General features: G+C 42.5%; 3 protein-coding genes across 8 annotated transcripts in view; 1 reads left to right on the top strand and 2 right to left on the bottom strand.

Annotated features, from left to right (window-relative positions):
• Positions 1–4154, bottom strand: part of SYTL4 (synaptotagmin like 4) — a 56567-nt gene extending 52413 nt beyond the window's left edge. The window contains exon 1 of one of the 4 annotated variants that reach the window (XM_070759849.1): positions 4072–4154. The gene's annotated coding sequence lies outside the window, so the exon portion shown is untranslated. Of the gene's footprint in view, positions 1–3976 lie in introns of all 4 variants that reach the window. The other 3 variants (XM_070759851.1, XM_070759850.1, XM_070759852.1) reach the window with 3 other exon arrangements.
• Positions 1–25729, bottom strand: part of TRMT12 (tRNA methyltransferase 12 homolog) — a 533403-nt gene extending 507674 nt beyond the window's left edge. The window contains exons 1-7 of one of the 2 annotated variants that reach the window (XR_011559765.1): positions 25603–25729; positions 23997–24165; positions 21933–22131; positions 18902–19052; positions 15082–15191; positions 11736–11893; positions 9530–10445 (exon numbers count right to left, since the gene is read on the bottom strand). Coding sequence is in view for 1 of the 2 variants with exons in the window: in XM_070759861.1 (XP_070615962.1) it covers positions 9981–10445; positions 11736–11893; positions 15082–15191; positions 18902–19052; positions 21933–22131; positions 23997–24165; positions 25603–25679 (1329 nt within the window). In the remaining variant the exon portion in view is untranslated. Of the gene's footprint in view, positions 1–9276; positions 10446–11735; positions 11894–15081; positions 15192–18901; positions 19053–21932; positions 22132–23996; positions 24166–25602 lie in introns of those variants that run through there. The other variant, XM_070759861.1, reaches the window with a different exon arrangement.
• Positions 25730–25760: 31 nt separating this feature from the next.
• Positions 25761–26032, top strand: part of CSTF2 (cleavage stimulation factor subunit 2) — a 36519-nt gene continuing 36247 nt past the window's right edge. The window contains exon 1 of one of the 2 annotated variants that reach the window (XM_070759855.1): positions 25761–25918. In XM_070759855.1, coding sequence (XP_070615956.1) covers positions 25861–25918 — 58 coding nt within the window. In that variant the 5' untranslated portion in view covers positions 25761–25860. The remainder of the gene's footprint in view (positions 25919–26032) is intronic. The other variant, XM_070759856.1, reaches the window with a different exon arrangement.

Here is a 26032-nt window from a genome sequence, read left to right as displayed (position 1 = left end):
GGTTTCATCCCCAAACCCCCAAAAATTTTAACCCTAGACTGTCTACTGTCTAAGGTTAAGAGGAGGTTACCCTATTCCTAAGAGGTCTGTAAGGAGCATGCACCAGCGTGCCTACCATCCCTGTCCTAATGTTCCCTTTTATTTTTATTCATTCCATGTATCCAAATTATGTACAGACTTACTTACTTATTTATTTATTAGATTTGTATGCCACCCTTCTCCGTAGACTCGGGGCGGCTCACAGCATACAATAAAACAATTCATGACAAATCTAATATATTTAAAAAACATTTTAAAACCCCATTATTAAACCAGACATACACACAGACATACCATACATAAATTGTATAGGCCCGGGGGAGGGGGGAATGCCTCAATTCCCCCGTGTCTGATGGCAGAGGTGAGTTTTAAGGAGTTTACGGAAGGCAAGGAGGGTGGGGGCAGTTCTAATCTCCGGGGGGAGCTGGTTCCAGAGAGTATGGGGCTGCTACAGAGAAGGCTCTTCCCCTGGGACCCGCCAGACGACATTGTTTAGTCGACGGGACCCGGAGAAGGCCAACTCTGTGGGACCTAATCGGTCGCTGGGATTCGTGCGGCAGAAGGCGGTCCCGGAGATATTCTGGTCCAATGTAATTAAGGGCTTTATAGGTCATAACCAACACTTTGAATTGTGACCAGAAATTGATCAGCAACCAATGCAAACTGCGGAGTATTGGTGTAACATGGGCATACCTAGGGAAGCCCATGATTGCTCTCGCAGCTGCATTCTGCAAGATCTGAAGTTTCCGAACACTTTTCAAGGGTAGCCCTATGTAGAGAGTATTACAGTAGTCGAATGTCGAGGGGATGAGGGCATGAGTGACTGTGAGCAGTGAGTCCCGGTCCAAATAGGGCTGCAATTGGTGCACCAGGCGAACCTGGGCAAACGTCCCCCTTGCCACATATACAGTGTTCCCTCGATTTTCGCGGGGGATGCGTTCCGAGACTGCCCGCAAAAGTCGAATTTCTGCGAAGTAGAGATGCGGAAGTAAATAAACTATTTTTTGGCTATGAACAGTATCCCAAGCCTTCCCTTAACACTTTAAACCCCTAAACTGCAATTTATCATTCCCTTAGCAACCATTTAGATTATTACTCATCATGTTTATTTATTAAAGTTTATTTAAAAAATATTTATTAAAGGCGGACGAAAGTTTGGCGATGACGCATGACATCATCAGGTGGGAAAAAACGTGGTATAGCGAAAAAACAGGAAAGTATTTTTTAATTAATATTTTTGAAAAACCGTGGTATAGCCGTTTCGCGAAGTTCAAACCCGCGAAAATCAAGGGACCACTGTATATATTATCTAATACAAGATTGACCAAAAAAAAAAAAAAAAAGATAAGCATCTCAAATGTTACGTTGTGGGTTCTATAACATTGGTTAATTAAACAAACAAACCAAAATTGCTTGGATTCACCCATCATAATAAGCATCATCCTCAAACCACTCTGAATACAACAGCTAGGAGCCGACACACTATATTAACCTGCGTACAAACCAACCAACGCATAGTTAATTTAATTGTTCCGGCAATCAAGCTGACTGTGTTTAATGTGCTGTCCTAGAGACCAGGAGATGGTGAGTTCTAGTCCTGCCTTAGCAAGGGTTAACTTTGGGCCAACCCATCTCTCCCAGCGCATCCCACCTCAAAGGGCTGTTGCGGTGTGGATTAGGAGGAAGGAGCATTGTGTGTATTCACAATGTTGAATTATTTATTTAAAAAAATAGCAAAGGTGGGATGAAAATTATGTATTTATTTATTTATTAATCAGATTTGTATGCCGCCCCTCTCCGCAGACTCGGGGCGGCTAACAGCAATAATAATACAATGTAAACAAATCTAATATTTAAGTTAATCTAAAACCCCAATTTAGAAACCAATCATACATACTAACATACCATGCATAAATTTTATAAGCCTAGGGGGAGGGAAAGTCTCAATTCCCCCATGCCTGACGACAGAGGTGGGTTTTAAGGAGCTTACGAAAGGCAAGGAGGGTGGGGGCAACTCTGATATCTGGAGGGAGTTGGTTCCAAAGGGTCGGGACCGCCACAGAGAAGGCTCTTCCCCTGGGTCCCGCCAAACGACATTGTTTAGTTGACGGGACCCGGAGAAGGCCAACTCTGTGGGACCTAACTGGTTGCTGGGATTCGTGCGGCAGAAGGCGGTCCCGGAGATATTAATAAATCGGGTTTGCCTGCAGAAGGTTAAGCTGCAGTTCCTGAGCATGCAATGAGTATAAATACCTACTTGAAGTCATCCAATAGAATTCCTCCACCCCCACCCCTTCCCAACCACACAGTTCCAAAAGTACAGTTGACCTGACATTATTTTTTTCCAAGACCTGCTTCCTGTGCCACATAAATCATACTCTAAATAAATTGCTCTAAGACCTTACATATTCTGGTTGGCATGACAAATGTAGGCATTATGCTTCACTGAACACAATTTGTGGCTTAAGGGATCTCAGTCACAAACTCCAAAGCAGTGTCAGAGACAAGGCTGAAATTTAATTCCCACCTGCTGTATGTATTCATGTATATCGCTAATGGTACAATTTGTGATTGTGATGTATAGTTATAACCAAGTTTCCTTGTTTAAATGCCCAACCCTGGCCTAAATTTTAAACCCTTGCTGAAATTCCAAACCCTTGTCTTAATTCTAAACTTTTGTCTTAATTCTAAACTCTTGTTTAAATTCTAAAATCTTGTTTAAATTCTGAACCCTTGTCTAAATTTATTTTTCTTTTTTAAAAAGTTTATTTATTAATTTTTGCAGGTTAAAAAATAAATATTCATCACAATAGTCTTTTACAATCATAGCCCATTTCATTATATTTCTTATTTACAAATCTACATACAATGTATTTTGTTCAAGAAAATGAAATAGGTATGGTAAGTGAGATAGGTGGATAATAAGTACATACACTTATAGATGTGTAGAAATAGCAATAGCTAAGCATAACAGGTAGGTAAGGAGTGGGTATATAAATGACTTTCTCTACTTATCCATCTGTTTTTGTATTCCCTTAAACATTGTCTATGTCAAGTTTGTGTGTTTTATCTGTTTTTGTGTACACTAACACATTGTATCATTTATTTTATTTATTTATTTATTAGATTTGTATGCCGCCCCTTTCCGTAGACTCGGGGCGGCTCACAACATAATAAAACAATTCATAACAAATCATGCTACCTTATTTCTATCTTCAGTCCATTTATACTCATTGTTCCATGTCTCTTCACATCCATTGTCTAAATTCCAAACTCTTGAAACCATTGTCTAAATTCTAAACCCTTGCCTAAAATTCCAAACCCTTGTCTAAATTCCAAACCCTTGTCTAAATTCTAAACTTTTATTTAAAATCCAAACAATTGTCTACAAATCCTTGTCTAAATTCTAAACTTTTATTTAAAATCCAAACAATTGTCTAAATTTTAAACCCTTGTCTAAATTCCAGACCAAGAACCAGGATACTGTATATTCAAAAATATTTCAAGTGTGAGGGAGAGAGGAGGATTTTAAAAGCGATACAAATGCTGAAACCTGCCCTGACTTTCATGGAAAGAAAGAAATACTCGAAGTTCTTGGGAAGTTGTGGAAGGGCTCCCTCTGTAACCTGCACCTCTGAACTTACGCAGAGTGCTCCCCCCCCCCAAAACTCTCCCCCACAACCTGCTAATAAGCTTCACTTGGCTAAATCGATCGCCACCCTCGCCAGAATTCAACCAACAAAACTTAAGCCAGCCACCATCCCCTTGGACTTGTTGCAAAGACGGAGTTGGAGACCGTTTCTTTCCAGGCCATTTCGGACCCGGTCTAAAAGCAACAGGCTCCCCGGACCAAGCCAGACCCGGGACAGAAAAAGCAGCAGCGGAGGGCTGGTCCAAGGAGGAGGAGGAAGAAGGGGCAAGTGGGAGAGGCGCCTACTTGGGAAAGTCCGCTCTCCAACTCCCAGAACTCGCCAGGCGTTGGGGAGATCATTGGAGGGTATCCCTGCGACCCGCCGCGCCCGGGGGACTCACCGCGACGATCTCTCCGCGCGAGTCCGGGACGAGCTGGAGCAACAGCCCCGAAAACACGCCTTGACCCCGAGGCGGAGTCCTGGGCTTAAAGGCGCCGCGCGCTCCGCTGGGGAAAGGCGGTGGCGCTTGGCGGCCTCGGTCGCGCCATGGTCTCCGTTACGCAGGGCATCCTTTGGGCGGCCCCGCTGCTCTTCCCTTGCTTTCCTCCTTCTTCTCCTTTCTCTGCCTTCCTCCATCTTCTCTTCCTCTTTTTCTCTTCTTCCTTCTCCTTTTTTCCCTTGTCCTTTCTTCCCCATTTGCTCCTCTTCTCTTCTTCCTCGTTTTCTCTTCCCCATTGCTCCTCCTCTCCTGTTCCTCATTCTTCCCTCTTCTCCTTCTCCCCTCCTCCTCCTCAATCTCCTTTCCTTGCCCTTCCTTCATCCCCATCTTCTCTTCCTCTCCTCTTCCCCATCTCTTCTCCTCTTCCATCTCCTTCTTCTCCCTGCGCCTCCTGTCTTCTTCCTCATTCTCTTCTTCTTGTTTACCTTCTTCTCCATCTGCCCCTCTGCTCCCTCCTTCCTGTTTCTCATTCTTTCCTCTTCTCCTTCTCCCCTCGTTCTCCTCCTCCTCAATCTCACCTTTCCTTGCCCTTCTTTCATGCCCATCTGCTCCTCCTCTTCCTCTTGTTCTCTTCCCCATCTTCTTCTCCTCCTCCTCCTCCATCTCTTTCCTTCTTCCTTCTCTTCTTTCCCTGCTCCTTTTTCTTCTTATTCTCTTCCTCATCTCTTCTTCTCCTTTACTTGTCTTCTCCATGTGCTCTTCTCCTCTTCCTCTCCTTTTAGTCATTCTTCCCTATTCTCCTTCTCCCCCTCCTCTGTCTCCATCTCATCTTTCCTTGTCCTTCTTTCATCTCCATCTGCTCTTCCTTTCTTTTCTTGTGCTTCTCTTTTCTTCTTCTCTTCCTCCTTCTTCTCCACCTTTGCTTCCTCTCCTTTTCCTTTCCTCTTTTCCTCCTTTCTTCTCCATCTGCTCCTATCTTTTCTCCTTTTCTTCTCTTCCCCATCTCTTCTTCCTTCTCTTCTTTACCATCTGCTCATCCTCCTTCTCTTTTTCTCATTCTTCCCTCTTTTCCTTCTCACCTCCTCCTCCTCAAACCCCTTTCCTTGTCCTTCTTTCATCCCCATTTGCTCCTCCTCTTCCTCTCCTTTTCCTCTTGTTCTTCACCATCTCTTCTCCTCTTCCTCCTCCATCTCTTTTTCTCCTTTTCTTCTTCCTTCTCTCTGTTCATCCTCTTTTTTTCTCCTCCTCCTTTCCTCTTCACCTCTCTTTCTCCTCCTCTCTTCTTTATTCTTCTATTGTGTGATGATCTCAAAAAGATTTTCTTTAATAAAATGAGGCATGGCCACTGCATGACACCAGAGCACTTATCTAGAAAGTGTAAACGTGTAAGAAATAACCCTGGCTGAGCTATCTCTGAAATCAGCTAATTCTAAATGCCTTTTAAAATGAGAGGTGTAAATGTTAACCCAGAGGAAAGCCCAAGAGAAAGTACTTTCATGTCACCCTCACAGTTGGTAAAGGTGGGTTGAAACAGTAGACAAATCCAGCCAAGGATTTAAATATGGTGCGGAAGTCTATTAAAATGTCAGAACACAATGCCTACACATGTTCTGTTTTGTACTGGTCCAGAGTAGGACAGGAAGCAGGATTGATCGGCTCCAAAATGCAAAGCTAAGACCATTACCAAAAGCAGGGCAACTATCTATCTATCTATCTATCTATCTATCTATCTATCTATCTATCTATCTATCTATCTATCTATCTATCTATCTATCTATCTATTGGATTTGTATGCCGCCCCTCTCCATAGACTCGGGGCGGCTAACAACAGTAATAAAAAACAGCATGTAAATCCAATACTAAGACAACTGAAAAACCCTTATTGTAAAACCAAACATCCGTACATACAAACATACCATGCATGAATTGTAAAGGCCTAGGGGGAAAGAATATCTCAGTTCCCCATGCCTGACGACAAAGGTGGGTTTTAAGGAGCTTACGAAAGGCGAGGAGGGTGGGGGCAATTCTAATCTCCGGGGGAAGTTGGTTACAGAGGGCCGGGGCCGCCACAGAGAAGGCTTTTCCCCTGGGCCCCACAAAACGGCATTGTTTTGTTGACGGGACCCAGCGAAGGCCCACTCTGTGGGAGCTAATCGGTCGCTGGGATTCGTGCGGCAGAAGGCGGTCTTGTAGATACCCTGGTCCAGTGCCATTAAGGGCTTTATGGTGATGACCAACACTTTGAATTGTGACCGGAAACTGATCGGCAACCAATGCAGACTGCGGAGTGTTGGTGTTACATGGGCATTTTTGGGAAAGCACAAGATTGCTCTCGCAGCTGCATTCTGCACGATCTGAAGTTACATCAAACAATACACCAAAACTGTTAGATTGTAAATACATATATACAAAACGATATGGATAACTGCATAAAATATAGTAAGATATTAGTAAGAATAAAGTAGTGAAAAGAGAACAAGGATATCTCTCTTGTTTTTAACTGTGTGTATGTTTTTCTTTTTTCTGTTTCTTTTTTTCTTTTGAAATGATTATGTATATTTGTAATGACACTGGATACGTTTGTGTTTCTTTTTTAAAACAATAAACTTTCTCCCCCCAAAAAGAGGCAAAAATTATATTTAGCATTTGTCCAGCAATGTCCACCACGCTCAGTAGGAGATAAAATGGCTGGAATAATTGGTTTGCAAATGGCTTGAAAGCACAGGTAGCTTTATTCTTTTGCATATCGTTGGTCCTATATATATTTTAGGTTTTATCTTCTGTGGACATTTAACAAAAACCCAGAAGGAAAAATAATGGGAGGGAGGAAAAAGGGGGGAGGGAGTGTGCAAGAAATAAGAAAAAATGTAATAGTAACTTCCAAATGTCTTCATTGGTTTATTTATTTATTGGATTTGTATGCTGCCCCTCTCCGCAGACTCGAATACAAATTGATATGTTGCTCAAAAATCCAATAACACAGAGTACTGTACTTGTATTATAATACAGTGTTCCCTCGATTTTCGTGGGTTCAAACTTCGCGAAAAGTCTATACCACCGTTTTTCAAAAATATTAATTGAAAAATACTTTGCAGGTTTTTTTCCTATACCCCGGTTTTTCCCGCCCGATGACGTCATATGTCATTGCCAAACTTTCGTCCACCTTTAATAAATATTTTTTTTAATAAACTTTAATAAATTAACAAGGTGAGTAATAATCTAAATGGTTGCTAAGGGAATGGGAAATTGTAATTTAGGGGTTTAAAGTGTTAAGGGAAGGTTTGTGATACTGTTCATAGCCAAAAAAAGTGTATTTACTTCCGCATCTCTACTTTGCGGAAATTCGACTTTCGCAGGCAGTCTCGGAATGCATCCCCCGCGAAAATTGAGGGAACACTGTATTATCTTTTTGCATATCAGTGACTTTTAATGAACCACGCTCAAGTTCAGTGGTCCGTGGACCATTGGTGGTCTGCAAGATAATTTTGGTGGTCCGCAGAAAAATTATTTGCATTTAAAAAAAATATGACACTAGATAGCAATAGCATTTAGACTTATATACCACTTCACAGTGCTATACAGCTCTCTCTAAGCGGTTCAGAATCAGCATATATTGCCCCCAACAATCCGGGCCTTCATTTTACCCACCTCGGAAGGATGGAAGGCTGAGTCAACCTTGAGCCTGGTGAGATTCGATCTGACAAACTGCTGGCAGCTGGTGATCAGCAGAAGTAGCCTGCACTGCTGCAGTCTAACCACTGCGCCACTGTGGCTCATACTATTTACCGGTATCTTTTTAAAAAAATCCATATTAAGTGGTCTGCAGGATTTAAAATTTTGAATTTAGTGGTCCCTGGGGTCCGAAAGATTAGTGACCCCTGCTCTAGTTCAAACCTGATATGAAAAGATGATAAAGGTGGTAACCTACAAAACAAACAAAAGGATAGCTAATATGACTCACCTGTTTTCCCTGGGCTCTAAGCTCCGATTTTTTTAAAAAAATTCAACAACCACAACCCTTTAAACTAAACACAGACATTGCCCTAACTAAGTGTTCACACCTTCTATTGTTATCGCGGAAGAAGATAAAAATTAGATTAAGGTTGTTTTACCATGCAATTGTCTTCCTCATTCACCAAATGACAGAAGGAATTAGAGTCAAACAATATTGGTTATTGCCTGAACTAGTACTCCTTTTGTTCACCCAAAAAAACATGTTTGGCTGGCTTCTCGTTTATTTATCAAAGTTATGTGCCGCTCATCTAGTGGTGCGAGGCCAATTAAACCACCTTGCACTTGTTTTTATCCAACTGTTGTGTGAATCCAGATATGGGAGCTAAGACGCAACAGTTTGCAGCTTAATTTAATGCATGAACCCAGCTATTTTGGATTATTCAATCAATAAAGGCAATTTAAAAATGTCTTCTGCAAATAGTTGGATTTAGCTTATGTTGTTTGTCATCTTTCCCATGATTTCTACGTTCTTTTACAGACACCATAGGAGAGAACCATGTTTATCTATAGTAGCCAAGTTATTTGATGATGTAGAATCTCTAGCAAATAGTACAGTGTTCCCTCGATTTTCACGGGGGATGCGTTCCGAGACTGCCCGTGAAAGTCGAATTTCCGCGAAGTAGAGATGCGGAAGTAAATACACTATTTTGGGCTATGAACAGTATCACAAGCTTTCCCTTAACACTTTAAACCCCTAAATTGCCATTTCCCATTCCCTTAGCAACCATTTAGATTATTATTCACTATGTTTATTTTTTAAAGTTTATTTTAAAAAAATTATTAAAGGCACATGAAAGTTTGGCGATGACATATGACATCATCGAGTGGGAAAAACCGTGGTATAGGAAAAAAACCCGCAAAGAATTTTTTAATTAATATTTTTGAAAAACCCGTGGTATAGACTTTTCGCGAAGTTTGAACCCGCGAAAATCGAGGGGACACTGTATAGCTCAAGAAGAAGGCTGGAAGGTCTGGTTTAGGTTGTAGAATCCAGCAGACATAAATTAGTTGCCCAAATCACTTCTATTGCCTACCATAATTTTCAGAGTATAAGACACAGCAGACCATAAGACACTCCTTAGTTTTTGGGAGCAAAATAGGGAAAAGAATCTGCTTACCAGATATCTGGCTAGCATCCTTAGTCTGGTCAGCTTCAGCACATTACTTTATCCTCTGGTTAGGGCTTTTAAAAAACCTTATTCAGAGAGAGTAACAATGAAAGAGCTTGCAAGCCAGTAAAAGCTGGGAACATCATTAGCACCTGGTTAGGGCTGGAAAGAAACATTTGGAGCAAGTTAGAGCAATGAAAAAAACTACAAAGACTTAGGTCTTGGATAATATTTTTTGCAGAGAGTAACAATGAAAGAGCTTGCAAGTCGGTAAGAGCTGAGAATATAGTTAGCACCTGGTTAAGGCTGGAAAGAAACATTTCGAGCAAATTAGAGCAATGAAAAAACCCTGCAAAGAATTAGGGCTTGGAAAACATTCTTCGCAAAGAGTAACAATGAAAGAGCCTGCAAGGTAAGAGCTGGGAAGGTTGTTAGCACTTAGTTAGGGCTGGGGGCTGGGGGGAAGCTACATTCAGAGTATAAGATGCACCTGAATTTTCAGCCTCTTTTAGAGAGGAAAAAGGTGCATCTCATACTCCGAAAAATACGGTCCTTATGTTCAGTCCCTGCCAGTGTTCAAGGATTCATTAAAGTTCTGGTTGCATTCACCACATCCCAAAAATGATGTGACACTTCCAGCCACCAACTTCAGGATTGAAAACTTGGGAAGCATCTCGTGAAGAAGATGCAAAATGTGCTTCTTCCAATGTCCCCTGAGCCAGAGAGAAGACATCCTCTGTAGGCTACTCAAAGAGGCCGGCAATCTAGATCCAAGACTAGATGGTCTACATGAGGGGCGTATGATTTCACATGTTCAAGGTGCGAGATCTGGGTCTTCCAAGGTTTCCTATCCAGGTCCTGTAGCAAATTCTGGATTCGTGTCGCCGTGACTTCTGCCCAGCCCTGCCATTCTGGTTTGGATGAAACCAGGAATGATTGTCCGACGTTCTGGAGAACATTGTGGTCCTTCAGAGTGACTCGATCTTCTTGGCCACAGCATATTGTTTGGGTGGCACCCTGCTCGGGTGACTGATTCTCCTCCGGTTGCTGAGACAACTTGAGTGCCTTCCCTGGAAAAGCCTCCACGTTTTGGTGTATGTGAAGGACCCCTCCGACATCCTTTCTCAAGACCCGGCAAGCCACTGGCCACCCTTCCTCCGACGTCGGGATCAATCCTAGGTTTACTCTGTCAGCCACACCCAGTAGTTCCACCTCCAGCCGAGGAGAGAGAAAGCAGAGGAAACATGTTCTCAAATCAAAGCATTGATTTGTCTTCTTCCTATCTCAGTTTCTACTAACAAGAGCAGCATTTCATTTCATTCATTCATTTTATTGGATTTGTATGCCGCCCCTCTCCGTAGACTCGGGGCGGCTAACAACAGTGGTAAAAACGACATGCGACAATCCAATACTAAAGAAGCTAAAAACCCTTATTTTAAAACCAATCATACATACAAACGTACCATACATACATTGTAGAAGCCTAGGGGGAAAGAATATCTTAATTCCCCCATGCCTGACGACAGAGGTGGGTTTTAAAAAGCTTGCGAAAGGCAAGAAGGGTGGGGGCTATTCTAATCTCTGAGGGGAGTTGGTTCCAGAGGGCTGGGGCCGCCACAGAGAAGGCTCTTCCCCTGGGGCCCGCCAAACGACATTGTTTGGTTGACGGGACCCGGAGAAGACCCACTCTGTGGGACCTAATCGGTCGCTGGGATTCGTGCGGCAGAAGGCGGTCCCAGAGATAACCTGGCCCGGTGCCATGAAGGGCTTTATAGGTCATAACCAACACTTTGAATTGTGACCGGAAACTGATCGGCAACCAATGCAGACTGCGGAGTGTTGGTGTGACATGGGCATATTTAGCAGCTCTTTAAGGTTTCAGGCAGGCAAAGTTTCAGGGCTCATTTGGGGGCCTTTTCTACTCACCTTCCTATTTTGGGGGGGGGGTAATTTTTTTTTTCCTCCACACCTTACAGAAATACAAATTCACATACCTTCAAATTAGAATACAATACAATATAGTGTCAATTGCCAAATTCTGAATCAAAATTCTTAATTATTTATCTGTTTCGTCTTGGTATCCCATGCGGATTTCAAAGATAGTTTTCTGTTCTCATTTGGGTTCAAAATGCTATTAACTATCAAAATTTATTTATTTATTTTATTTATTTATTGGATTTGTACGCAGCCCCTCGCCGTAGACTCTTGGCTACTTGCTTTTTTCTACTAAATTTCTCTTGGCTACTTGCTTTTTTCTACTAAAACTATGCCACGGTGCTTCAGTCCGTTTCTTATATTCTTATTCATGTTTTTTAATCCTCATTTTAATATGACTGCCCTTTACGATGAAAGTCCCACATTGGTTTCTTTTCATACAACAAGAAAAAAAATTGCTTCATATCATGCCTTTAATTTGATCTAATTATAACAATAGCAATGGGGGGGGGGAGGTTATTATTAAGAATTTAAATTATATTATCTTCTTTCTGTGCTTATACTCACCTTCCTATTATCCCCCTGGTGAATTTGGCAGCGATCCTGAACGGCATTCAGTTGCAGGTTCCTCCGTAGAGCTTCCACAGCATGGGGGTTCCACTCACAAGCGTGGACAAAGGCAGCACCGGCATGAATTAAATATGGCAGAGTGAAATAGCCAATCCCTGAAGATAAGGCAAGACAAAATGAGCTCAGTGTCCACGTCATTACACTACATAGAAACATAGAAGTCTGACGGCAGAAAAAGACCTCCTGGTCCATCTAGTCTGCCCTTATACTATTTTCTGTATTTTATCTTAGGATGGATATATGTTTATCCCAGGCATGTTTCAATTCAGTTACTGTGGATTTATCTACCATGTCTGCTGGAAGTTTGTTCCAAGGATCTACCACATTTGGAGTACTGTGTTCAGTTCTGGAGACCTCACCTACAAAAAGATATTGACAAAATTGAACGGGTCCAAAGACGGGCTACAAGAATGGTGGAAGGTCTGAAGTATAAAACGTATCAGGAAAGACTTAATGAACTCAATCTGTATAGTCTGGAGGACAGAAGGAAAAGGGGGGACATGATCGAAACATTTAAATATGTTAAAGGGTTAAATAGGGTTCAGGAGGGAAGTGTTTTTAACAGGAAAGTGAACACAAGAACAAGGGGACACAATCTGAAGTTAGTTGGGGGAAAGATCAAAGGCAACATGAGAAAGTATTATTTTACTGAAAGAGTAGTAGATCCTTGGAACAAACTTCCAGCAGACGTGGTTGGTAAATCCACAGTAACCGAATTTAAACATGCCTGGGATAAACATATATCCATTGTAAGATAAAATACAGGAAATAGTAAAAGGGCAGACTAGATGGACCATGGGGTCTTTTTCTGCCGTCAGTCTTCTATGTTTCTATGTTTCTACTCTTTCAGTAAAATAATATTTTCTCATGTTGCTTTTGATCTTTCCCCCAACTAACTTCAGATTGTGTCCCCTTGTTCTTGTGTTCACTTTCCTATTAAAAACACTTCCCTCCTGAACCTTATTTAACCCTTTAATATATTTAAATGTTTCTATCATGTCCCCCCTTTTCCTTCTGTCCTCCAGACTATACAGATTGAGTTCATGAAGTCTTTCCTGATACGTTTTATGCTTAAGACCTTCCACCATTTTTGTAGCCCGTCTTTGGACCCGTTCAATTTTGTCAATATCTTTTTGTAGGTGAGGTCTCCAGAACTGAACACAGTATTCCAAATGTGGCCTCACCAGCGCTCTATATAAGGGGATCACAATCTCCCTCTTCCTGCTTGTTATACCTCTAGCTATGCAGCCAAGCATCCTGCTTGCTTTCCCTACCACCTGACTGCACTGTTCACCCATTTTGAGACTGTCAGAAATCACTACCCCTAAATCCTTCTCTTCTGAATTTTTTGCTAACACAGAACTGCCAATACAATACTCAGATTGAGGATTCCTTTTCCCCATGTGCATTATTTTACATTTGGAAACATTAAACTGCAGTTTCCATTGCTTTGACCATTTATCTAGTAAAACGAAATCATTTACCATATTACAGACGCCTCCAGGAATATCAACCCTATTGCACAGTTTAGAGTCATCGGCAAATAGCTTTGACATCCCTCTTTAAACTAATGTTTAAGCAGTTTAGGAAGAAATATCCATCCGGTTCAGTTCCTAGCTGGGAGAAAAGACACTGGAAACATGGAAGGTGGTTGGAAAGAAGGTTGAAAGATGAGCAGAACCACCAAGCAGATGGTCCTGGTGCACCTGACCACATGGAGTTGAGAGTGGGGTTTTGTTTTTTTTATAACTTCAATTGGGGTTTTGAACTAGAGATTCCTGTTCCTATGCCAGAACGCGTATTCTTTTTCATCTTTCGGCTGTGGCGAGGGGGGCGTTTGCCCAGGATCGCCTGGTGCACCAGTTGAGGCCCTATTTGGACAGGGAGTCATTGTTCACAGTCGCTCATGCCCTCATCACCTCGAGGTTCGATTACTGCAATGCTCTCTACATGGGGCTATCTCTGAAAAGTGTTCGGAAACTTCAGATCGTGCAGAATGCGGCCGCGAGAGCCATCGTGGGGCTTCCTAGATTCTCCCACGTTTCTGCAACACTCCGCGGCCTGCACTGGCTGCCGATCGGTTTCCGGTCACAATTCAAAGTGTTGGTAATGACCTTTAAAGCCCTACATGGCATTGGGCCAGAATACATCCGGAACCACCTTCTACCGCACGAATCCCAGTGGCCGATAAGGTTCCACAGAGTTGGCCTTCTCCGGGTCCCGTCGACCAAACAATGTCGTTTGGCGGGCCTCAGGGGAAGAGCCTTCTCTGTGGCGGCCCCAGCCCTCTGGAATCAACTCCCCCCAGAGATTAGAATGGCCCCCAACCTCCTTGTCTTTCGCAAATTACTCAAGACCCACCTTTGTCGCCAGGCATGGGGGAGTTAGGATATTCCTTCCCCTAGGCCATTACAAGTTATGTATGGTATGTTTGTGTGTATGTTTGGTTTTTATAATAAGGGTTTTTAGTTGTTTTATTAAATTGGATTGTTACATGTTGTTTTTTATCATTGTTGTTAGCCGCCCCGAGTCTGCGGAGAGGGACAGCATACAAATCCAATCAATCAATCAATCAATAAATAAATAAGTAAATAAATTCTATTGGCTATTGTCAGACTCCCATGGGGTCATATAGAGGTCACAGCTGGCTCTATAGCAGTGATGACGAACCTATGGCACGGATGCCACAGAGGCACGTGGAACCATATCTGCTGGCAAGTGAGCTGCTGCCCTAGCTCAGCTCCAACATGCATGTGTGTGCGGGCCAGCTGATTTTTGGCTCACACAGAGGCTCTGGGAGGGCATTTCTGGCTTCCAGAGAGCCTCTGGGAGAGCGTTTTTACCCTCCCCTGGCTCCAGGGAAGACTTTGGAGCCTGGGAAGGGCGAAACACGAGCCTATTGGACCCGTTCAATTTTATCAATATTTTTTGTAGGTGAGGTCTCTATTTATTTATTAATTTATTTATTACTTAGATTTGTATGCCGCCCCTCTCCGAAGACTCGGGGCGGCTCACAACACGTGGAAACAAATCATAAATAATCTGACAATTTAAAATATTTAAAGATTTAAGAAAGACCCCATATACTAACAGACATACACACAAGCATACCATATATAAATTAACATGCCCAGGGGGAGATGTTTCAGTTCCCCCATGCCTGACGGCAAAGGTGGGTAGAACCGAACACAGTATTCCAAGACTCAATGAGATTCAGAAAAACTTTGTACCCAAACTAGAATTTCAACCGAAGCGTTTCTGCTATTATCAAGGCAATATTTACCAGCATAAAGATCCACCACTACTTCTCCTGTGCATAACATGGAGGCTATCCGTAGCTTCTCGGTAATGTTTCCTGGAGACAGCATGCACTGGGCCACATCAAAGCTGTATCTGTGGAGAAAAATCAAGATGCAGAAGACTAGATATCCACTCTAAATTTCCCAAGAGGTATACTCTTAGCCAGTGAAGGGCTGCAAAAAAAAAATTATAACCACACTGGCTTATTGTGTGGGTGTGGTTTGATGGTCATGTGACTGGGTGGGAGTGGCTTGCCGACCAAGATAAGTTTTCAAATAGGTGCTTGGGCTCTTTTTCAGTTGATTACCGGTAAGTCCCATTACTTGACTTTTTATTTATTTATTTATTTATTTTATTTATTTATTAGATTTGTATGCTGCCCCTCTCCGTAGACTCCGGGCGGCTCACAACACAATAAAACAGTTCATGACAAATCTAATAATTTACAATTTAAAATATTTTAAAAACCCCATTATTAAGCAGACATACATACAAATACACCATACATAAATTATATAGGCCTGGGGGAGATATCTCAGTTCTCCCATGCCTGACGACAAAGGTGGGTTTTAAGGAGTTTACGAAAGGCAAGGAGGGTAGGGGCAGTTCTAATCTCTGGGGGGAGCTGGTTCCAGAGGGTCGGGGCCGCCACAGAGAAGGCTCTTCCCCTGGGGCCTGCCAACCGACATTGTTTAGTTGACGGGACCCGGAGAAGGCCCACTCTGTGGGACCTAATCGGTCGCTGGGATTCGTGCAGCAGAAGGCGGTCTCGGAGATATTCTGGTCCGATGCAATGAAGGGCTTTATAGGTCATAACCAATATTTTGAATTGTGACCGGAAATTGATCGGCAACCAATGCAGACTGTGGAGTGTTGGTGTAACATGGGCATACCTAGGGAAGCCCATCAAGCCCATCTGCTTGCTCTCGCAGCTGCATTCTGCACGATCTGAAGTTTCCGAACACTTTTCAAAGGTAGCCCCATGTAGAGAGCATTACAGTAGTCGAACCTCGAGGTGATGAGGGCATGAGTGACTGTGAGCAGTGAGTCCCGGTCCAAATAGGGCTGCAACTGGTGCACCAGGCGAACCTGGGCAAACGCAAAAGGGACAAACAATAGACACCATTATTTGTTGAGGAGCACAGTAGCATTTTAAGGTTTTGTACTGAACCCACAAGGTTCAGCATGATAATAGATTAGGCAAGTAGCTCAATTTTCTTGAATTGCTATAAAAGTTCAGTTCTAGATAATGATTAAAATCTTTAAAGTGTTTTTTGGGGAAAAACATACTATTTAATTATTTCCTGTTTTAAAAGTAATTAAGGATCATACTAAGGTACTAGAGAAGGAAGGACAATAATAAAACTATTAAGTATTCAATAAATAGTGCATAAACTTACTACCCCCACTGAGTGTCCCTCCCCCCACCGTGGGGCCAGCAGCCCATCTCTGCTTGTAGCCTAACTCTAAACCTTGCTAGCCTGTAGGGCTCAGGGCCCTGATGGAAGCAAAAAATAATTTTAAAAAATTGGCAGCCTAGCTTAACCAAGCCGACGTCCACCCTTGACTGTTTTGGAAACGTATCAGCTTATCAGAGATTTTTCTGCCCTGTCCAGCAACAGAATTCCCTAAGTGACTTAAAAAAATCAGATAAAAGATAAAAATCAGTGCATAAAGTATGGAAAATGAAAACCGCTGTCCATGAATAGGAAAAACAATGTGGCACTTTTAACCGGCGGGTCCCAGGGGAAGAGCCTTCTCTGTGGCGGCCCCGACCCTTTGGAACCAACTCCCCCCAGATATCAAAGTTGCCCCCACCCTCCTAGCCTTTTGTAAGCTCCTTAAAACACACCTCTGTCATCAGTCTTGGGGGAATTGATACTTTCCCTCCCCCTAGGCTTATAAAATTTATGCATGGTATGCTAGTATGTATGATTGGTTTCTAAATTGGGGTTTTAAATTAACTTAAATATTAGATTGTTAACATTGTATTATTATTGCTGTGAGCCGCCCCGAGTCTGCGCAGAGGGGCAGCATACAAATCTGATTAATAAATAAGTAATAAATAAATAAACAAACCGGCCTGATCTCCTTTAAGATCTCTAATTACAGGAAATAGTTTCCACAGTCAAAAGACTCAATCATGAAGATTTTTTCATCTGACTTTCAAGCAGAATCTGCTTTCCTATAACTTAAGATGATTATTCAGTCAACACAATCAACCTTCTCGACTAAATTTGAATGTCTAGGACAGTGATGGTGAACTTTTTCATCCTCGGGTGCCAAAAGACTGTGGGCACACGCTATCGCACATGTGTAAGTGTCCACACCGATAATTCAATGCACGGGGAGGACAAAAACAGCTTCCCTTGCCCCCAGGCAAACAGCCTGTTTCCCAACTTCTGGTGGGCCCAGTAGGCTTCCCTTTCGCCCTCCCCAGGTTCCAAAGGCTTCCCTGGAGCTGAGGGAGGATAACAATGCCTTAACCCATTCCCCCGGAGGCTCTCTGGAAGCTAAAAACGCCCTCCCAGAGCCTCTCTGCGAGTCAAAAATCAGTTGGCCGGCACACACATGCATATTAATGAGCCGGGGTGGCGCAGCAGGTAGAGTGCTGTACTGCAGGCCACTGAAGCTGACTTGTAGATAGAAACATAGAAGTCTGACGGCAGAAAAAGACCTAATGGTCCATCTAGTCTGCCCTTATACTACTTTCTGTATTTTATCTTAGGATGGATATATGTTTATCCCAGGCATGTTTAAATTCAGTTACTGTGGATTTATCTACCACGTCTGCTGGAAGTTTGTTCCAAGGATCTACTACTCTTTCAGTAAAATAATATTTTCTCATGTTGCTTTTGATCTTTCCCTCAACTAACTTCAGATTGTGTCCCCTTGTTCTTGTGTTCACTTTCCTATTAAAAACACTTCCCTCCTGGACCTTATTTAACCCTTTAATATATTTAAATGTTTCGATCATGTTCCCCCTTTTCCTTCTGTCCTCCAGACTATACAGATTGAGTTCATTAAGTCTTTCCTGATACGTTTTATGCTTAAGACCTTCCACCATGTGAAGGTCAGCAGTTCAAATCTCATCACTGGCTCAAGGTTGACTCAGCCTTCCATCTTTCCGAGGTGGGTAAAATGAGGACCCGGATTGCAGGGGCAGTAGCCTAGCTCTGTTAAAAAAGTGCTATTGCTAACATGTTGTAAGCCGCCCTGAGTCTAAGGAGAAGGGCGGCATAAAAATCGAATGATGGGTGAACAGTGCAGTCAGGCGGTAGGGAAAGCAAGTAGGATGCTTGGCTGCATAGCTAGAGGTATAACAAGCAGGAAGAGGGAGATTATGATCCCGCTATATAGAGTGCTGGTGAGACCACATTTGGAATACTGTGTCCAGTTTTGGAGACCTCACCTACAAAAAGATATTGACAAAATTGAACGGGTCCAAAGACGGGCTACAAGAATGGTGGAAGGTCTTAAGCATAAAACGAGTTGGAGTCCACAAGTCTTAAAGTTGCCAAGTTTGAGGACTCCTGTTCTAATGAATGAATGAATGAATGAATGAATGAATGAATGAATGAATGAATGAATGAATGAATGAATGAATAAATAAATAAATAAATAAATAAATATTGGAGCTGAGCTAGGGCAACGGTTTGCGTGCCAGCAGATATGGCTCCCCATGCCACCTGTGGTACCCATGCCATAAGTTCGCCATCACTGGTCCAGGATCTTTCTTGTGATTCCATTATCAAGTGGTAAACAAAAATAAGAGGAGTAAAGAAGAACCTTTTCTCCCTTACCTGATTCCATTGTCCACCTGTTCAACCCAACCATCCTCACCCAGCAACAGGGTCACAGCAGGAGAGCGAAATAAATCTGGCTGTACTCGCCCCCGTTTGGCTAAACGCCGGGCCCCCAAAGCCTCTGCAACTACCTGCCAAAGTTCTTGGCCTGGAACAAAGAGCAAAGGACATTATTTTTCACTGCAGTCTTGCCCACTTACACCAAAAACAACCAGGAGTCTCTTGTAAGAACTTTAAGAACTGACAAACTGTCTAGGTTATGACCTATAAAGCCCTTCATGGCACCAGACCAGACTATCTCAGGGACCGCCTTCTGCTGCACGAATCCCAGCGACCAGTTAGGTCCCACAGAGTGGGTCTTCTCCGGGTCCTGTCAACTAAACAATGTCGCTTGGCGGGACCAGGGGAAGAGCCTTCTCTGTGGTGGCCCCGACCCTCTGGAACCAACTCCCCCCAGAGATTAGAATTGCTCCCACCCTCCTTGCCTTTCGTAAGCTTCTTAAAACCCACCTCTGCCGCCAGGCATGGGGGAATTGAGATACCCTTTCCCCCTAGGCCTTTACAATTTTATGCATGGTATGTCTGTATGTATGTTGGTTTTACAATAGGGGCTTTTAACTGTTTATATTGGATTGTCATATGCTGTTTACTACTGTTGTTGGCCGCCCCGAGTCTACGGAGAAGGGCGGCATACAAATCCAATAAAATAAAATCAAATCAAATCAAACTGTATTTATTGTAACTGTAATTTTCTAAGAGAAATCATATCATCCAATGAATAATCTTCAGTTGGCAGTTCTTATTTTTCATTCCATTGAAGTATTAACTCTGTTTAACTTTTGGGAGATCAGCTCAGATTGACTTGCATCACCTATGCAGATATTATTTGCTTTGTACTGATTGTGCGGAATACCATATTTTTTTTGGACTATAAGATGCACTGGAGTATAAGACGCACCTTGGTTTGGGGTAAGGAAAATAGGGGGAAAAATAGTCTGCCTTCCAAGTATTCGTCTGGCAAGTCTTTAGTCTGGGTCAGCACATTAGTTTGCTGGTTTTGAGTCCATGTGCTTGCTTTTTATCCCCTGGTTAGGGATTCAAAACAGTTTCTAAAACACTTCACTTCTCTCTCTCTCTCTCGTCAGATAAAACAATGAGAAAAGCAGGCAAAGGGACCATAGTTTCGTTAGCAAAGAGCGGAAGATCGCTTCACTGTTAGCACCTCGTTAGGGCTGAAAAAAGGCTCAGCTGATTGTTGGAGGGAGCAGCAATGAAAGAAGCAGGCAAAGGGAAGACTGCTTAGCTAGAAAACATGGAAGATCACAGTAGCATGTCCTTAGCCCTAAAAAAAAGCTTAGCGAAAGCTACATTTAGAGTATTTATCTATTTATTTATTTTATTAGATTTGTATGCCTCGGGGCGGCTCACAACAACAATAAAAAACAGTATAGACAATGTAACAAATCTAATAATAAGAATTATATAAAAAAAACCAACTGTTAAAAAACCATACAACACATACATACCAAACATAAAATATAAGAAAGCCTGGGGGAGATGTCTTAGTTCCCCCATGCCTGGCGATATAGGTGGGTCTTGAGTAACTTGCGAAAAATAAGGAGGGTGGGGGCTGTTCTAATCTCTGGGGGGAGTTGATTCCAGAGGGCCAGGGCCGCCACAGAGAAGGCTCTTCCTCTGGGGCCTGCCAAACGACATTGTTTGGTCGACGGGACTCGGAGAAGTATGAGATGCACACAAATTTTCAGCCTCTTTTAGGGGGGGGAAGGTATGTCTTATACTCCGAAAAGTACAGTATATTGTATATTCAGTTATAATGTGCTTTGCTGAGTATTAGCTTAATATGTGGTAGGAATTCAACCTCCTGTGGATTATGCAACAAGCCAATGTTAAATAAACCATGGCTTAGAGCAATTATTAAGCTCTATCATTATAATTCATCTCAAGTATGTGTAATCACATCTTCTCCTATTGCCTCATATCTATATCTCTTCCTCTTTTTTAATTATGTAAATCCCATGCAATAAAGATCCAGCATGCCAAATCTTCGTAAAAGCAAGAGCATCAAGTCACTGATATGTAACTAACAGTTATTAACCTTATCAAGGAAAGGCAATTCACATTTATGATGGGAGAGGGAAAAAAATGCCTGTTCAGACCCGAATTAATAGGATTGCATTCTAGCTATTTTAAAGTTGCATTTCCGCCCAGTTTCTTTCCACAAAGATACCTAGCTTAGATAAGGAATAAAAGTCTGATTTTGCTTGTAATAGGTCAGAGTTAAATGAATTATGTGAATATAGGTATGCTTGTAATAGGTCGGAGTTTAATGAATTATGTGAATATTGAAGTGCTATACAGTAGTCCCTCGCTATACCGCGCTTCACCTACTGCGGCTTCACTTCATCGCGGGTTTTCAAGAAATATTAATGAGAAAAATCATTCGCGGATCTTCGCTGGTTCACGGGTTTCTGAGGAAGTCGATTGGCAGATTTAAACAGCCCGCGGAACTCGATCGGCAGGTTTTTCCAAAAAAAAATATCTAAAATTGTAAATACTGTATTTAAATACTGTATCTAAAATAAATACTGTGTGGGAAGGGTTTATAAACACTTAAAACAATGAAAACTTACCAAGCAATTACAATATAAATACTTAAATAAGTACTATCAGTCGATAAATTCCCCATCGCGGAACGTAACACCAGCGATAGGTGAGGGACTACTGTAGATATACAGAAGATATATCGATACCCAACACTGCTAAATGAATATTAATTTTTACTGTTTAGGTTTTGTTATGTTATGTCATGTGGTGTCTTCTAAATGTTGGTTTTGTATATATGTATATTTGTATTTATATGTTTTTAAAACTGTAAGAATAATTTTTTTTTTTAAAAGTCTGGTTTTGCTGAACAGAGATCCCCCACTGTAAAATTATATTTGCGGTTGATCTGCTTGCTCGATTGACTGATTTCTATAGCTGCCCATCACACAAAATGACCCCTTACCCAATTCTCTCCACTGCTCTGCTCTAAAGCAGTCCTCGCTTAGAAGAACGAGGTCCCCGTGCCTCTGCCAGGAACGTGGCAGATCTTTCTCCAACTCTTCTGACCACGCAGCACCATGGATTGACAGGAGGTATTGCAGCCGACTCTGCAGCTTCTGAACAGGTGAACGTACCATCACTGCTTTCGAAGGAATAGGATTCTAAGAAAGACAAAAGAAATTGTTAGCTTCCTCGGTGATAGACAGAGCTTGCTTCTGTTTCAAAGCCTTTCTAAACATCTTGGCTGTATGGGGTCCTAGGTACTCTCTGATCTTGGTTATGTTAGCTGTACACCTGAGCTATACAGTATATAGAATAGAACAGAGTTGGAAGCAATTCTGCTTTCTTTCGGTTCGGACTGGTTCTATGGAACTGTTAGTAACTTGGCGGCCTGGGTCACTTGGACCGTCAGCAACCCAGGCCTGCCACGCCCTTGTACTGGCTCTTTTGGCAGCGCTTCAATAGACGCCATTTTGTTTTTTGCTTCTGTGAATGCGCAGAAGCTGTTTTTTTTTGCTTCTGTGCAAAAGCTGGTTTTTTTAGCAATATGCACATGTGTGCAATGCACACACGCAGCACATCAAAGAGAAAACTGGCAACGAAGAAAACCAGAATACACCTCTAGTTGGAAAGGATCTTGTAGGCCCTCTAGTCCAAGCCCCTGCCCAAGCAGGACACCCTATATACCATTTCTGACAAATGGCAGTCCACTTTCTCGCTTACATTTTCCAGGCTATAAATCAGACCATTTTCAAATATGCAGGTTATCCAAAAGCACCTTCATTTCCAATTTATTTCAGGAAGTGATGCATTAGCTATTTACACAATTCTACACTTGCAGATTCAAAACTTTTCCCCAAGAATTTCTTATCTTCGTTTTGCGAATCTCCTGAACCTAGGGTTCACCCATGGGCTGTCAGATATTCCCTCATTATCTGAAGATCATTGTCCCCACTGCCTTCTGACAACCTTCTTAAATCAGGATAAGCTAAAACCTTGGTTTCCTCATCCTCAGAATCTGATACTTCCTGAGGCTGACAAGGGACATACACAACAATTTCCAGGTTGAATCTCTCCTTGATCATTTTCCATCCATGATTCCTTTTCTGGCCTTCAGATGCTTTGGAAAACAGCTTGAGTCCCTCGCCTCTGTGACAGCCCCTTAAATATTGCAATCCTGCGATCATGTCTCCCTTCACCCTTCTCTTCACTAGACTAGTCATGCCCAATTCCTGTAACCAATCTTCATGTGCTTTAACCTATTGGATGTTTTTGACAAAAAGGTTCAAAAGGCCGAATATTTTGAATGTGTTAATCAAAACTCCAGTGGTTCCCAAAGTGTTACCTTACAGAAAACCAACCCCTCTGTAATATCAGAATAGTTAAGATAGCGGCAGCACTAGTTCCAATCCAAACCCACAGCTACATTGAAGAAGCCCAACCAGTGTTTGATTTTTGATCACATGGCCATGGGTATGCTGCAACTGTAATGGGTGTGGGGAAATGGTCATAAATCACTTTTTAAAGTGTTGTTGTTGACAGAAATAGAGATGAATTACAGCCCGCGTGGACCATAATAAATCATTTCTGAGAGTCGATGGATTAAGAGAGAGAATCTGCTTTCAAACGAAGTTACTTTTATTACAAAAATAACAAAAATATAAGGAATGCCTTTGGAGGCATATTAGATGCGTGCTACATCACTGCAGTTAACAGAGAATATAAAAGACAATATGGAGGATCTCAACAAGACAGAAAAGAAGCATAAATGATGTGGCAGGATTTTACATCATAATGGGTGGAGCTAATACAACACACACACTCTTAACTATTTAATTACTGAATAACTCTGAATGACTTCGAATGTCTCTGGGGCTGTCAATACTCAGCGTGACAGTTGTTGTACCTTTGAACAGTCATGAAATGAACTATTTTAACTCAAGAACCATTTATATTTACTTCCACTCCAGAGATAAATCTAGAATTAGTCAAAAAAGCTTGACTTTTTTGCAAGAGCTTTACGTACATGTATCCATGTCAGAGTGCAGGCCTTTCCATGTGGTATGCTCTCCTTTAACTCTTGAAGGTGTTGCGCTGTGAAGCTATGGCCAAGTATAGGCAATGCTATGGTCCCATCAGGAAGTTTTTGCACTCGATAAAGGGAGTTCAAAATCCCTTCTTTCCCCAAGCGTTTTCTGTAATATTAAACAATTTGTGAGGGTCCCCACAGAAAGTTATTGCCACCAATATTGCTATAGACAAGGTCCAAAACAGAATGCAAGAAAGATGCTTTTGTGTTGTTTTGTTTTAATCTCTGGGTGATATATCACATTACGTTAACAACATAGAGAAAAAGGATCTAGCTTCAACAACACTCACCAAGTGGCCAGCCTGAGAAATCATTTTTACAAGGAAACTGTTCATGGCATAGCCACAAAACAGGAAAGCTGGGATGGATGTGAACATAAGTGGTTGGGTAAGTGGACATGCAGAAATAGAGATAGGAGAGGGAGGGAGGGAGGGAGGGAAGAAAGGAAAGAAAGAAGGAAAGAGAGAGAGAGAGAAGGAAAGAAAGAAAGAAAGAAAGAAGATATAAATGGATGGATGGATGGAGATAGACAGTCAGACAGATAGACAGATAGGTAGGTAGGTAGGTAGACATACAGACCTTAGCTAGATGATATATAGATGGATGATAGATAGATAGATAGGCAGGCAGGCAGGCAGGCAGGCAGGCAGGCAGGCAGGCAGGCAGGCAGGCAGGCAGGCAGGCAGGCAGGCAGGCAGGCAGGCAGGCAGGGAGACGATAGCCAGATGATATATAGATGGATGATAGATAGATAGATAGATAGATAGATAGATAGATAGATAGATAGGGAGGGAGGGAGGGAGGGAGATGATAGCTAGATGATAGCTAGATGGATGATAGACAGATAGGCAGGGTGGGAGGGAGGGAGATGATAGCTAGATGATATATAGATGGATGGGAGAGATATATGATATAGATAGATGATAGATAGATAGATAGATAGATAGATAGATAGATAGATAGATAGATAGATAGATAGATAGATAGATAGATAGATAGCCAGATAGCCAGATAGACAGGCAGACAGACAGACAGACAGACAGACAGACAGACAGACAGACAGACAGACAGACAGACAGACAGATAAATGATGGATAGATAGATGATGGATAGATATAGATGATAGATTAGATAGATAGATGCTATATAGAGATAAAGAGAGATCGATATGAGAGAGAGAAGATAGGTAAGTAGGGAGGTAGGTAGTAGGAGGGAGGGAGGGAGAGACAGACAGATGCCCACTGTTGACCTCTCCCGATTCCTGTCAGTAAGGGGCGTGCATAAATACACCAGGATGCCTTCCATCCCGTCCTAATGTTTCCCTCTCACTAGTAACAGTATCATGTACATAAACAGTGTTATTTCTTTGTATACTCCCAGTACGTACTTGGCAAACAAACAAACAAACAAACAAACAAATAAAATAGAAATATAGAAGAGAGGGAGAGTGCAGACTGAAATGAAGCGGTTTTAGGGAAATAAGACCTATTATAAACCCCTTGAATCCCAACTCGCCGCATTCCTAGAAATCCGCCCTCCGCACCTGAAAAGCTGAGTAAACCGAGCCTCCGTAACCAGAGCCGCGGTGCCGTCAGAGGTCGAAGAAACCCCGGCCTCCATCTTCGTCAAGCCGATTGCGCGCTAACGGAACTCCAGTTTGAGAGCCAGAGTTTCCGGGGGGGAAGGAGAAAAAAGTGGCACCCCATTGGAAAAACAAAGGAAGCTGAGAGGCGACACGTTTCGGCGACGGACCGGAAGTCGTGGACCTGGTTGGAAACCGCGGTGGGCGGAGGTGAGGAAGATGGCGGGCTTGTCGGTGCGGGACCCCGCGGTGGATCGGTCTCTGCGCTCCGTGTTCGGTGAGGTGCTGCGCCCGTCAGCCTCCCTCTCGCCTAGGGGAGCCTCGTGGTGATGCCTTGGCCCGCCCGTGTTTGGCCAAGGGGAACTACAAGCTCCATCATCCCCGCCCCCCT

The sequence above is a fragment of the Erythrolamprus reginae genome, chromosome 8 (assembly GCF_031021105.1).
Source record: "Erythrolamprus reginae isolate rEryReg1 chromosome 8, rEryReg1.hap1, whole genome shotgun sequence".
Taxonomy (NCBI): Eukaryota; Metazoa; Chordata; class Lepidosauria; order Squamata; family Dipsadidae; genus Erythrolamprus; species Erythrolamprus reginae.
Note: the sequence above shows the minus strand (reverse complement) of the source record. Positions and strands in the feature narration are given on the sequence as shown.